Source organism: Oryx dammah, unplaced genomic scaffold (assembly GCF_014754425.2).
Source record: "Oryx dammah isolate SB20612 unplaced genomic scaffold, SCBI_Odam_1.1 HiC_scaffold_27, whole genome shotgun sequence".
Lineage (NCBI taxonomy): Eukaryota > Metazoa > Chordata > Mammalia > Artiodactyla > Bovidae > Oryx > Oryx dammah.
In genome coordinates this window covers 56,207,271-56,220,695 of record NW_024070211.1, presented here as the reverse complement: position 1 = coordinate 56,220,695, position 13,425 = coordinate 56,207,271, and the positions used below count along the sequence as shown (strand labels likewise).

Here is a 13,425-nt window from a genome sequence, read left to right as displayed (position 1 = left end):
CTGGTTCCTCTGCCTTTTCTAAATCCAGCTTGAACATCTGAAAGTTCATAGTTTGTGTACTGTTGAAGCCTGGCTTGAAGAATTTTGAGCATTACTTTGCCAGTGTATGAGATTTTGCTAGCATGTGAGATGAGTGCAATTGTGCGGTAGGTTGAACATTCTTTGGCATTGCCTTTCTTTGGGACTGGGATGAAAACTGATCTTATCCAGTCCTGTGGCCACTGCTGAGTTTTCCAAATTTGCTGGCATATTGAGTGCAGCACTTTCACAGCATCATCTTTTAGGATTTGAAATAGCTCAACTGGAATTCCATCACCTCCACCAGCTTCGTAGTGATGCTTCCTAAGACCCACTTGAGTTCACATTCCAGGATGACTGGCTTTAGGTGAGTGATCACACCATCATGGTTATCTGGATCATGATCTTTTTTGCATAGTTCTTCTGTGTATTCTTGCCACTTCTTCTTAGTATCTTCTGCTCCTGTTGGGTCCATACCATTTCTGTTCTTTATTGTGCTCATCTTTGCATGAAATGTTCCCTTGGTATGTCTGATTTTCTTGAAAAGAAATAATCTCTAGTTATTCCCATTCTATTGTTTTCCTCTATTTCTTTGCACTGATGATTGAGGAAGGTTTTCTTATCTCTCCTTGCTATTCTTTGGAATTCGGCACTCAAACATCCTCAGAGCAGACCAGAAATACAGGCCTTTCTGTCTCTATTCTATCCTCAGACTTAAATAGAAAAATCAGAAAAATGAATCTCCATTTAAATAAAGGGCCTGCCTGGCTCACCAGTGTCGACTGGGAAAGTCCTGGAGTTCCCAGAATAGTATGGGAACCTCCACGACCAGGCTCCAGCCTCCTGTCTGCTCTGCTTTCTTCCTTCCCTATCTGGCATCCGACTCTCTAGCCATCCACTGTAAGAACTTCAGGCCCAGGTCCTTCCCTCCCTGCTGCCTCTGTCCACACCTTTCTCCTCTCTGGTCTGTGGTTTTTTCCTGTTCACTCCCAAGTCAGTGCAGGACTCTTCTGTCTCCTTTATCTTTCCTGGTGACTCCTTCCTCATCCTCCATGGACTCTGAACGGTCTCTGTTAGAACCTCGGCAATCTTTCACCAAGTAGCTATTACCACGTCCATCTCCCATCTCCCTAGTGAAAGTTCTTTGCTGGCAACAACCAAGAATCATTCACCTTGTGTCCTAGGTCCTAGCCCAGTGCCTGGCATACTGAATATAATAAATATTTACCAGATGGATGACTGAATGAATGGCCCACAAACTGTTATTTCATGTAAGCCTGGAAAATGCCTCGAGCCCCTTCATTTTGAATAAAACACTGGGACTTACGTTGTTAAATGTGTTGTGTGATGACCATGTCACTGGTGTGTTGGCAGTCAAGTGACACGCCCCATGGTACGTGTACAGCAGGGAGAGGAGAGTGCTCCACACCAAGCTGAGCGTGGCCACAGGCATGACTAACACTGTGCTTTTCAAGTGAGTGTTTCCAGGGCAATAAGCAGGTAGATTACATCCAACTCCAAACAGAAGTTTTCACAGGGTCTGTGCAACTAACACAGCTTGAATGTTCACTCTACAAGCTTATACAGCTCACCAGTCAGCTGCCAGTCTTACCAATTTTGCAGCTGGTCCAGGCAAGCATTGGGGGGTCCCCCAATACAGGCACTCTGCTGTCTCCGCTTCCACTCCACCAGTTCATCATTAATCAGGGCTTTCTGGGTAAGTTCGGTGGCATTCAACAACTCTATTATTTTGAGAACGACTTCCTAAAGCAAGAGAAAGACACACAGTGAAATAAACACATCTTTAATCACGGAATTTTATTCTTTCCTCTCAACTAGAGCACTAAGCCAAGCAGTAAAAAATTTTTGCCTCATTTCTAAATTTCAAGTTCATTATTATATAGTCTCTGACAAAAGTACTGTGTTATTCTGGAATGTGAAATGCTACCTTTCTCTTATTGTCCAGCATTAAGTACATCTTCTGGAGTAACAACTGTTCTTGTTTCTGATCATTCTTTGCCACGCCATTGGTTTCATGTTCTGTGAATTGGGAGAGACAGCAGATAAACAAAAACGTAAGAGAAGACAAAGCCAACTGAAGGCAAGATTCACATACATTTAGGGAAAATATGACCCAAGTGCTATCTGAAGACAGGTCCAAGCTTGGTCTTTTTCAATCACTATTGAACAAAACAAAAAAATACCAGAACAGGACACTCTGAAACAAAGTCCTTGTTTTCAATGATTCATGTAAATGAGAAATAGTACTGTCTGGTTCTTAAGTCACTGTCAGAATATTACCTCAATGAATATAAAGGACAAGATTCAAAACCTCAGTTAAAAAAAAATTGATATAAAGCATCTCCATGGCTTTGAACAAGAAGCAAACAATTGGAAAAGTGTCATTGAGGTTTCTTTCTCTCATATTTTTACTCACATTATTACAAATAATGTTTTCATTTTATCATGATACCCTCAAAGGACTGCTCGGCAAACAGCAGTACTCTGCACACTTTGAGGTTACTTTCAGTGGACATCCTGTCATCGTTAAAAACAAGCAACAACAACAAAATAGAGTAAAACTGCTTTAAAACAAGGAGAAAATGCTGAACTTCACCTATGGTATGCACACACGGAGCTGGCACATTTGCAGGAACTTTGGGGAATAGGGTAGGGAACTCCAAACACCTATCCATTTATGTCCATCAGTAGGTGAAGCACAGTAAGTAAAGTGAATAGCACATAACCAGTGCGTGTCAAAGGGGGGTGATTTTGTCGCCCAGAGGTCATCTGACAACATCTGGAGACAGTTTTGAAATGGCAACCCACTCCAGTATTCTTGCCTGGAAAATGCCATGAACAGAGGAGCTTGGCAGGCTGCTGTCGACAGGGTCACAGAGTCAGACAGGACTGAGCATGCAATCACACACACTGGCAGCTCTACTGCCATCTTGTGGGCAGAAGTCAGGGATGCAGCTAAACATCCTACAATGCCCAGGTTGCTGTCGTTCAGTCAGTCGTGTCTGACCTTTGCAACCCCACAGACTACAGCCTACCAGGCTCCACTGTCCATGGTATTTCCTAGGCAAGAATACTGGAGTGAGTTGCCATTTCCCTCTCCAGGAGATATTCCCAACCCAGGGATCAAACCCGCATCTCCTGCATTGGCAGGCAGATTCTTTACCATTGAGCTATCAGGGTATCTCACAATGCACAGGACAGTCCCCAAAACAAGGTTGTGTGTGTGCTCAGCTGTGTCTGACTCTTTGCGACCCCATGGACTGTGGCCTGCCAGGATCCTCTGTCCATGGGACTTTCCCAGCAAGAATACTAGAGTTGATTGCCATTTCCTCCTCCAGCAGAACAAGGTTATCTGGCCCAAAATGTCAATAGTACTGAAGTTAAAAAACCCTGGTCTGGTCATCAAGAAGTCAAGACTGGTAATTAAGTCATAAAATATTTGGTAAATATGAAGGAGTACTTGCCTTTGGTAGCTAGTGTAGGCAGACAAAATTACAGGCAATGGACACTACTTTAAATGTTAATTCTTACCTCTGTTCTGCAAGGTTTTGCATTTAAAGTCATATTCATCTTGCAAATCTTCTAGGGTCTTGATTTCATGTTCAATACTCTACAAGTAAAGACATAAACAAGTTTTCCACCGTACTCAGAACAAAGACTTTAGGGAACAGATTATTGTTTCTATAGGACCCAGAAAATCAGGGATACAATCCTGCTCTCTCGAAGATGAATAAGATTCGTAAAATCCTGCTCTCTCAATGATGAATAAGATTCATAAAATTCTAATAATAATTTTTACTTCATTAATAAGTATATAATAATCTTTTTAGAAAATAAAACATATGCCTACTTCTGGACTGGGCCACTTGATCTCTACTCATTTAATGAAATGTCTCCCTCAGAGGCAATAAAGTTGCTTCAGAGAACCTGTTTGATAAAATGCCATCTAAAGCACAAAGTCAAGGTCATGCTGGTGTGACCCAGAGACCCACAGGAGAGTGGGCCTCTCAGCAGAAAGGCCGCTTTCACAGACCCAGGTCCAGGGCAAAGCTGGACTCCTCACCCTCTCCACACAGCCCCACAGCGGAGGGAAATGAACACATACCACCAAGGGCACCACTCCCATAGATGGTCTGGGAAGTTCTATCTTAAAATTATTGTGGATGTTTTACTCTAATTAGAAATTTCCTTCCCTGAGGTGTTTTTGTTCCCCTTCCAAGCCTTGGAATAAAACAGGTGTTTGAGGAAGACTACGTTTATCCTGGGGTTCTATGTAACCCCAGGAACATACCAATTTAAGAAGTGAAGCCATAAAGGGCAATTTAGAGCAGCAACAACTAGTTCACTGGGTGATGGGGCAAAGTCCACAGTTACCGCATGATCTTGCAAGGAAGGAAAGATAGCTCCACGTTTTTAAGTTATAACACGGTCCATAAATATCTATATCTGCTCATTGGTTGCAGCAACTTGTTTACTTAGAGATTGGAATTTGGAGGAAACTTTTCTTCTCAACTACTTAAAAAACTGAAATCAGTTAAAATGTTTACAGTAGGGCAACTGAAACTTTTATCCCCCTATAAAAAGTTACAGAGAATATGTATGCACTTACTCAGCACTCACCATAACTTTGTCTTTCACATTCCTGACTTTGCTGTCAAGCTCCTTCTGTTTGTCTAACATTACAGTGCTCTGAATATTCCCGGACTGCGCCTGTAATGGAAGGTACGCGGTTAGCAGCCATAACTTCCTCTATTGTATTTACCTGCTGGTTAAGCTCCAAAGTCAAGTCTATACCCTGTGCCCCACCTAACTCCCAGACCTTCCAGAAGCTCCTGCAGGCCTCCCACATGAGTCTGCACAAGAAAACCTCAGTTCTCAAGGCCCTGGAAAGTGCTGGTAAACTGTGAACAAGCCTAAAGAAAGACTAGGCTCAATTCACATCTAAACTAAACAAACTGTATTTAGGATTTTCCATTAGTTCATACAGTTGCCTGGGACCACACAGGAATTTATTTGAGGGTTTTTCAAATGCTGTAGAGAAGATTATTCTTATTTACCCTGTTCTTATTTGTCTCAAAGTCATGCAATTCAGTGTGGTCCCCAGATCAGCATCATCTTACCATCTGGGAGCTTGTTGGAAATACAGAATCTCAGGTCCTAATTTGATCACTGAATCAGAAACCCCATTTGGATAAGATTCCAGATAATTCAGAGGCATATCAAAATTTTACAGAGAAAGACAAATATCACAAGATATTGTTTATGGATATGTGGAATCTAAAATAATGATCTGATACCCCCAGACATCCAGGACCTTCCCCCAAAGCCCAAGAAGGCCTTGCTTCTCTTGGTGGCAGCTGTGCAGTCCACTAACCTCCTCCGAAGGGGTCACTGATAACTCAATGTCCTCTGAGGGGCTTAAAATAAATCAAAAGCTGACAAGTCTTCCAAACACAAAGCACACCCAAGAGATGGGGCTGACCTGGCAGAGCAGGAATCACCTCCTTCACTTTCTAGTGCTGCCTCGGGGCCAAATGTGAGGCGGGAAAGGTTTAGGTACCCCAAGGTGAACAGTTTACTCTCCTGCCCGTCTCTGCTCTTGGCTGTCCACTCAAGCCCATCTGAGATAGAGTGGCCCGCTGCATAATGCTGTCAGAATGAAAAATCCACATGACAATCAAAATTTCCTGCTGAGGGTCTCCCAGGTGCAGGCCATACTGAAGAAGACACACCTCTCTCAGAGGCAGCAATGTGGCCAGCTTTTCCTCTTGACATTTCTGTTTACTAGGATGAACGAGCCAGCATAAGCTTGCAACCAATAATATGTAGTTTTAAATGCTTACTGCAGCAAGGAGCTTTCGGCGTGACAGGAACTAAACACCCAGGGAGGCAGCAGTCACAGGCACTGGGCAAACGCTCAGAAAGTGCATGGAAAATGACGTTCCCTGTCTCTACGTAAACTCCCTCTCTCCACCCCTACCTCCCAATCTAACAGCTCCCTTTATTAGTTATTCCTTAGAGAAACTGACATAGGAAGCATTCCACTGTGTAGTCTGACCTTCTCCCCCAATAATGGAATGATCTCAACCAGAACAACTCAAACCACAGTGGTTTCACTGTCTGCTGGGTTGTTCCCACTACCCCATCAATGAAAGGCATGAATAAATGCCACAGTAACTTCAAAAAACTGAACCCTGATCACCAGGAAGGTCTGTATTAGGATTACTAAAATCATGATTTTAAAAATGCTGGTTATGGTGTAACTCTGACTCATTCACTGTTTGGATGTCTTAGATACCTAACGGATATCTCAGTACCATTCAAAACAAACCTGCTGATTTCCCCATCAACCCATTCTTTTCTAAAACCTATTGTGTCCGGCCAAATCCCTACTCCTGTCTCTTTCCTATCTTCCCCAGCTTAGTAAACAGTATCTCCAAGTGACACAAGTCACAGATCACAGTCATCTTAGACTCTTTGCTGCTTCTCACTTTCACATCAGATCCTTCAGCGTAAGCTGTCTTGGTATCACATGCAGAACATAATGGAACCTGCCCACGTCTTCCCACCTCCACTGACTGTGCCTCGACCTCACATACATCCCCTCTGCTCCCTCAGTCTGTTGCAAGAGCCCACTAGACATCTGCTGCTTCCTTTCCTACCCTGGCACCTCAGAGATGACGCCTGACCCCGATCTAAAGAAACAACCCAACACTCCACTGCTGTCCACACTGTATCATGCTTTATTATCTTCACAGCAACTATCACAACCTGATAAGGTTTTTCAAACCTAGAATGCTACTATAATAGGATCCTTTCTCAAAGTCTGGGTCTGTAACATCTTGATACTTATTTTTCCCCACTTTTGGGGGGCAATAAAATCAGAGAGCTAGTCACCACTGCCTTGAAACAGGGCCTCAATAAAACTTGTTGGATGACTGAATGAATGTTTATTGCTTTATTATCCTTTATGTTCAATTGGGGAAAAAGTACCTGGCTGATTCTCTGGGCATGATCCAAGATCTTTCTTTCCTCCTTCAGACAGTTACAGATGATCATAGACATCAGTATTGGGTCTTCCTGAAAATTATCCTAGACATGAGTTGTTAGAATAAAAGTAAATTAATCTTCAGAATGTTTAAACCACTGTGTAATATACAAGGAAATGAGTTTGTTCATCCTGTACTTACTAAATCCTATATAAGCTATTTTTGGTAACATCAAAATATTCTTTTCACATATTATGACTAAAACTGCTTTAATTGTTCAACTACGTGCACGTTCCTAAATTACTTCTTGATTAAAAAAACAAGTATTTTTGTATACAGTTCCTGTAACATTTTTCATTTTTGTTGCTCTTGGGTCCAATTCTCTTGTTATGATCCTGAGACAATGCAAATGATACAAAAGTTATCCAGATTATTCCTCAATTAATCTGATGGTCTCTGCTTCGAATTAGACCAAAGACATTCTTTTCAGTTTTTCTGCTTTCTTGTCAAAGGTAGTTTGGAAAGTACTGGCAATTGTGCCTCTCTTTATAATGGGTATAATCACGTCAACTCTGTAGGAGAGGAAATTTTTGTAAAGTTAATCTGGCTTTCCCACTCACTGGTATTATAAAATCATATATACATCCACAGAAGTGGGCGGAAGCTTCTAATTAAGTTGAACAGTCTGGTTGTGAGGAATAAAACAAGACAATGACAGTACTCACCTCCATTAAAACAGAAAAATTCCATTAATACTGAAATAAAAACAGTAACCAGGCTTATGAGGTGCTAAAAGTACTTATGAAAAACTCCTAAAACTCTGACGTATACTGTCTCCTGCCTGCAACTCCCTTTCACTTTTTCTTCCAAGGGAGGGCAACTCCAGCAGAAGCAAGGCAAGGCAGGGTCCAACGCCAGTTCACCACCTTGCTCCTGGGCCTCAGAGGCATCAAACCCTTCTGGACTTACTCTTCATCTGTCTACCAAGCACTCAGACTGGACTCATCACTAACGTTCCTTTCAGCTTTAACATGTTACTACAGCTCACTGCTCTTAACATATAACCCTTTTTCTTAATGACTTAAATATCAACAACTTTAAATAAGACAAGACTATAGCACTGAATTTCTCTCAGAACTACTTATGCCTGAGTGATAGCCTGAAGCTTGAAAATTCCTTATGTTTACAAAATGAATTGATATTTTATTTTACTTCTGCTATAAAGTATTAGCCACATAAAGGCAGTTTATTGATAGTTTCCGTAATTTTCTAAATACCAATGAGAATGTACTCAATAATACTTGCTGAATGAAAAACCTCTCTTATGTAAACATGGAAGCATTTCAACTAAAACACAAAACAAAGGTCATACCTGAAGGTTACGCTTGCTTTTCCTTATGTTATGTTGCAATAAAAAATTATTCTCCAAAGAAAAGCGACTGTATTGATCATCCAGCTGTGATAGTAGGTCATGAAAACGGATGGTGGCAAATGAAACATCGTTGGCAGCATGCTCCCTAGGAGGGTCAAAATGTACACATTTCATTTAGATACTACTTCCCTTGTGGCACAGTGGGTAAAGAATCTGCCTGCAATGTGGGAGACCTGGGTTCAATCCCTGGGTTGGGAAGATCCCCTGGAGAAGGGAAAGGCTACCCACTCCAGTATTCTGGCCTGGAGAATTCCATGGACTTTGTAGTCCCTGGGGTTGCAAAAAGTCGGACACAACTGAGTGACTTTCACCTTTAAACCAACAAAATAAACACCGTTTTCCAAAATGAAATGATTAAAAATAACTTAAAAGTGTTTTCCTGGGTTTTATTCCCTTCTTTTGAAACTGACAGTGCTTTTAGCAGCAGGGAGTATAGTATTTCTATTATATAACATTAGCATGAACAATTCTAGCATGCCAAGCTTGTGCATAAAACTATCAATGGTGATTATCTCTGGAGGCAAAAAATCAACAGGAGCCTTCACTTTCTATGTCAAATACTTTCAGAACACTTAAAATATTTGCAGTGAGCTAAACAATAAATTTTAAAACGGAACATATATCAGTTTTAAGAGCTATTTCCTTAATTGCATTACTTTATACTTCTCATAAGTGTTCTATAACCTGAATCTTAACTTGGAATATAATTTGTATCAGCATCATGTAACTTGTCCAAAGTATTTAGGAGGATGTATAATTAAACTGAAAAGTACATAAAATTAATGACTAATGCATTTAGCTTTCTAGAGATACATGACATTTTTCAAGTCCAATGGCTACTGATGAGATTCATCTGCTAGTCAGTGTAGTTCCAAGTCATCCAATCAACAAGTTATTTTAAAAGTGTAGAAAAACTCCTCCTTCTGTCAGGTGAGTTTTCCTTACCAGTCTTGCTTTTCTAGCCACTGTGCCAGATATTGTCTGATTTCCATGGGAAAACTGTCATCATAGAGCTGGTGAACCTGCTCCAGGTATTTGGACTCAAGCTGCTGAAGCTCGTACCACTGGGACATCCTACAGGGAAAGAGAGCACAGATCATAAATGGAAGCCCGCAGCTCCAAAGAAGGCATGTCTAGCATTGTGCTGCTTCTACATATCTTGCTTAATCAAAACCATAATTTGTCTCAAATATACTTTTCAAATGGATGTCTATATTCCAAAACCTTTATTTTTCATTTGCATTTTGGGTCAATATTTTTCCTCCCCCATAAAATATATGTTCAGGTCTTTGCTCAAACGCTAATATACCAGGCAAGCCTTCTTTGGCCACCTTATTTAAACTGACACTACCTCTCACCCCAGAAAATGCTATCCCTCCTCCTTGATGTACTTTTCTCCACTGCCCTTACCACCATCTGACCTAGGACATATTTTCTTTTTTATTTTGATTACTGTCTATTTTTCCCACTGAAGGGAATGATTTGTCCAGGATAGTGGTAGTGCGAGGTGGGGGAGGGTTGTTCACTGAAGTATCTCCAAAACAGTGCTGGGCATATGATAGGTGTTCACATGCCTTTAAAATGAATCTGCACTTTTATTAATAAGTGGAAGACACTATTTGCTTTAAAGACTGAAACTACATTGTTAAATGCAATTTGAAAAGATAAAGTAATACTATCTCTTTAGATAACTGTAAATCAACTTTTACATAGTAGCCTTGAAGATTAAAAATTAAAACAAAAACCTGATTTAAGGAAGTCTGAACATCCATCAGGAAAATGAAAAGCCTCCCTTCATCAGTGTAAATTAGGACTTATCAGGTTGACCAAAAGGTTCATTCAGGTTTTTGCAACCCAATATATCAGCACACAGCTGACAATATTCTGAGCAGATGTAAGTGAATCTTGTTCTACCAGGCCTGAGGAAAGGCTCTGGATTTTCAAGCAGGGCATGGAAGAATGTATGCATGCTTGCTGGCAAGCACATGTGTGCAGGCATGAAGTCATGTCTGCTTCACAAATTTCCTTCCACAGGAAGGTAAGCATATGGTGGGGTCACAAAACTACTTAAGCATCACAAAACATCAGTACAAATGAAACCAAGACCACACCTTTGGTATACTTGCTGTAGCAATTTGATTTTTCACTTCAAATTTATCTTACCTGAGTGAAAGACTGCAAATCTGCAGTGCTCTCCCTCCCTGCTGCTGCTGCTAAATCGCTTCAGTCGTGTCCGACTCTGTACGACCCCATAGACGGCAGCCCACCAGGCTCCTCTGTCCATGGGATTTTCCAGGCAAGAGTACTGGAATGGGGTGCCATTGCCTTCTCCGCTCTCCCTCCCTACTAAGTATCTAAAAAGGATGTGCCTAAAGCAAATACACTGGCCAGATGGTCAACCAGCGGGGGCTGCAACACTCTTCTTAGGGTGAGTGACCACAGGTGACTCACTTTTCTATCAACAGGGTGATTGTTAAGACTGCATGAGCTAATACAGACACAGCACCTGGCACAAAGCAGGCGATCAATAAACTCATGCTAAAAAATCCAGAACCCACTCCATCTTCTCACAAAACTTGGTACCAACACGGAGTGGCAAGACCATCCCTCAATCACCTGACTTCTTCCTTTCCAGTCTCAAGACATCCTGCCTCCGTGCCTCCAACACTATTTCCCAATCCAGCCTTCTGCTGCACACGGGTTTTGACCACATCATTCTCTTGCACAAAATTGCTAGTTTGCCCACTATCCCACTGACTTCCACTCTGACACTATTTTCATCCACTCACAAAGCAACTCTGTCACAAAATTATCTACTTTTCTTCCCCTGGCTTCGCCCAACATTTCTGCTTTGCTCCAGCTGTCACTCACCCGTGAAAACAGCTTCCTCATAAATGTTTGCCTCTTTAAATTTTACTAGCATTCAAAGACAGGTACAAATGCCATTCATTCTATAAGCTAAGACATACCCAGAGACAATTAAGCTTTCATTGATTTGTGCCTCACTACATTTTGCATCTCTATTTGGGTGTCAGTCCCTGTTTTCCTTGGTGGCTCAGTGGTAAAGAATCTGCCTGCCAATGCAGGAGATGCAACACACAGGTTTGATCCCTGGGTCAGGAAGATCCCTGAAGTAGGAAATGGCAACCCACTCCAGTATTCTTGCCTAGAAAATCCCATGGAAAGAGGAGCCTGGTGGGCTACAGTCTACGGGGTCACAAAGAGTCAGACACAGCTTAGCGACTGAGCATGCACACTGACACCCTGTCTTCCTTAAAAAAACTCTATGATGTCTCCACTAAATGATGTAAGCTTCAGATTTGCTGAGACTGTCTTTTTTTTTTTTTTCTTTTTAAACATCTTCTGCACTTTGGACAGTGTCCTGCACACAATATATACTCAACGTAAGTCTGTTGAACTGAAATCTAGTAGATGGAATTAGAAAGTAAAGGGCAAACCATATTATGGTCCAACACATTTTGAGTCCTGCATCAAACTGCAAACTGGATTGTGCTTGGGGCTCAAGTCTTATTTCCGTCCCATAAAAACAATCTATCCGCCTTATACAAACAATATTTAAAGCACAATCAATCACACCTATTTTTCTTCCCCCAAACTTTTGGTACGAGTCAGAATTTTTTTAAGGCTAACTATATTATTTGGGGATCTGCAGGAATAGTCACTTTTACACTTCACGAGCACATTAAGTTCTTTTACCCTTAAACAGATATATAATTAAGTTCCAAAGTCACATATTCATTCATTTCCGTTAACATTTACTAACCTGTCACCTTGTGCCCCAGAGAAGGGCTAGGGATTCAACACAAGCAGCAGCTACACACAGCACGTCAGATGCCAAGACTGTTGGGTCTGCATGCGCAGGGTGCGTCTAGCTTAGACAGCTCTCTAGGCGTGGCACAGGGCAAACGCAAACTTTCTGCGGAGAGAAGAAAATACGACTCTGCTGGAAGGGGAGGGAAAGAGGGTAAACGGGAAGATGCGTTGTTGTGGGGGAGGGGCGGGATTCTATTCCACTTTTTTTTACTACCAGGGCACGACTGACTGGGGCAACCGTGCCATCACCGGAAACAACAGCTGGGATACGCGTTCTTTTCCGGATGAGGGATTCACCAGCCAGCACTTAAAGGCTTGCGCTCGTTGGGCATCAGTCGGCTGGGCCCCGACGAAGCCGGTCCAGGCGCGTCCCACCCAGGCACCCGGAACCTCACGCTCACTCACTCTGCGCGCCGGATCCCGCAGAGATGGGCGAGAGCACAGCCGTGCCTCCTCTCCCAGGTCGCCTCCGCTCTATCTGGGGGTCTGACTCGCGTCCTCCCGAGTGCGGCCGGATCTGTCCGCAAACTCAGCGCAGCAAAGCGAAAGTACCAGCGGAAAGAAAAGGCAGATCCTGACGCCCCGCCTCCTTCCGCTCCCGCCAATCATCGGGCTGCTGCCGCGCTCGGCCAATCGGACACGGACGGCTGTTCCCCGCGCTCATCGCCTCCCCCGGGCGGCTGCTCTGCCAACCCGCTGAGTCTTTCCTTAGCCTTCGGGTAGGGCTCGTATCCGGAGGCCTTAAAGCTCAGCTCTGTGTTGCAAGTTAAGGGTTATGTTTACACATACTTTAGAGAACAGCTAAAAGGAAGTTATGTGTTTGCAGAGGCCCAAACTGGGAGATCCTTACATTAGCCCCAAATCTGAAAATTCGAGGCAGAGGACACAGGTGGGACATTGTCGTTCTCGAATCTCAGCTTAGCAGCTGACCTACCTCCATGTTGCTAAACCCGGAAGACGCTTTTCTGTCCTCATGTGACCACTCAGAAACCTTCTGCGCAGCTGACACCTCCATTCTTTAACACTTCTTCGTGGGCCATGATGACAACATATCTTCCTTCTTCCTATCTCTGCTATTTCTCCATCTCTGCCACCAAACTGCTCAGTGTTAAGTGTGATCATGATACATAT

General features: G+C 42.6%; 1 protein-coding gene across 2 annotated transcripts in view; it reads right to left on the bottom strand.

Moving 5' to 3' along the window:
* STAT1 (signal transducer and activator of transcription 1) overlaps window positions 1–12,879 on the bottom strand; it is a 38,887-nt gene extending 26,008 nt beyond the window's left edge. The window contains exons 1-9 of one of the 2 annotated variants that reach the window (XM_040228909.1): window positions 12,700–12,879; window positions 12,245–12,397; window positions 9,406–9,534; window positions 8,401–8,545; window positions 7,033–7,131; window positions 4,660–4,749; window positions 3,571–3,649; window positions 1,967–2,058; window positions 1,631–1,782 (exon numbers count right to left, since the gene is read on the bottom strand). In XM_040228909.1, the coding sequence (XP_040084843.1) occupies window positions 1,631–1,782; window positions 1,967–2,058; window positions 3,571–3,649; window positions 4,660–4,749; window positions 7,033–7,131; window positions 8,401–8,545; window positions 9,406–9,533 (785 nt within the window). In that variant the 5' untranslated portion in view covers window position 9,534; window positions 12,245–12,397; window positions 12,700–12,879. The remainder of the gene's footprint in view (window positions 1–1,630; window positions 1,783–1,966; window positions 2,059–3,570; window positions 3,650–4,659; window positions 4,750–7,032; window positions 7,132–8,400; window positions 8,546–9,405; window positions 9,535–12,244; window positions 12,398–12,699) is intronic. The other variant, XM_040228910.1, reaches the window with a different exon arrangement.
* Window positions 12,880–13,425: the final 546 nt, after the last annotated feature.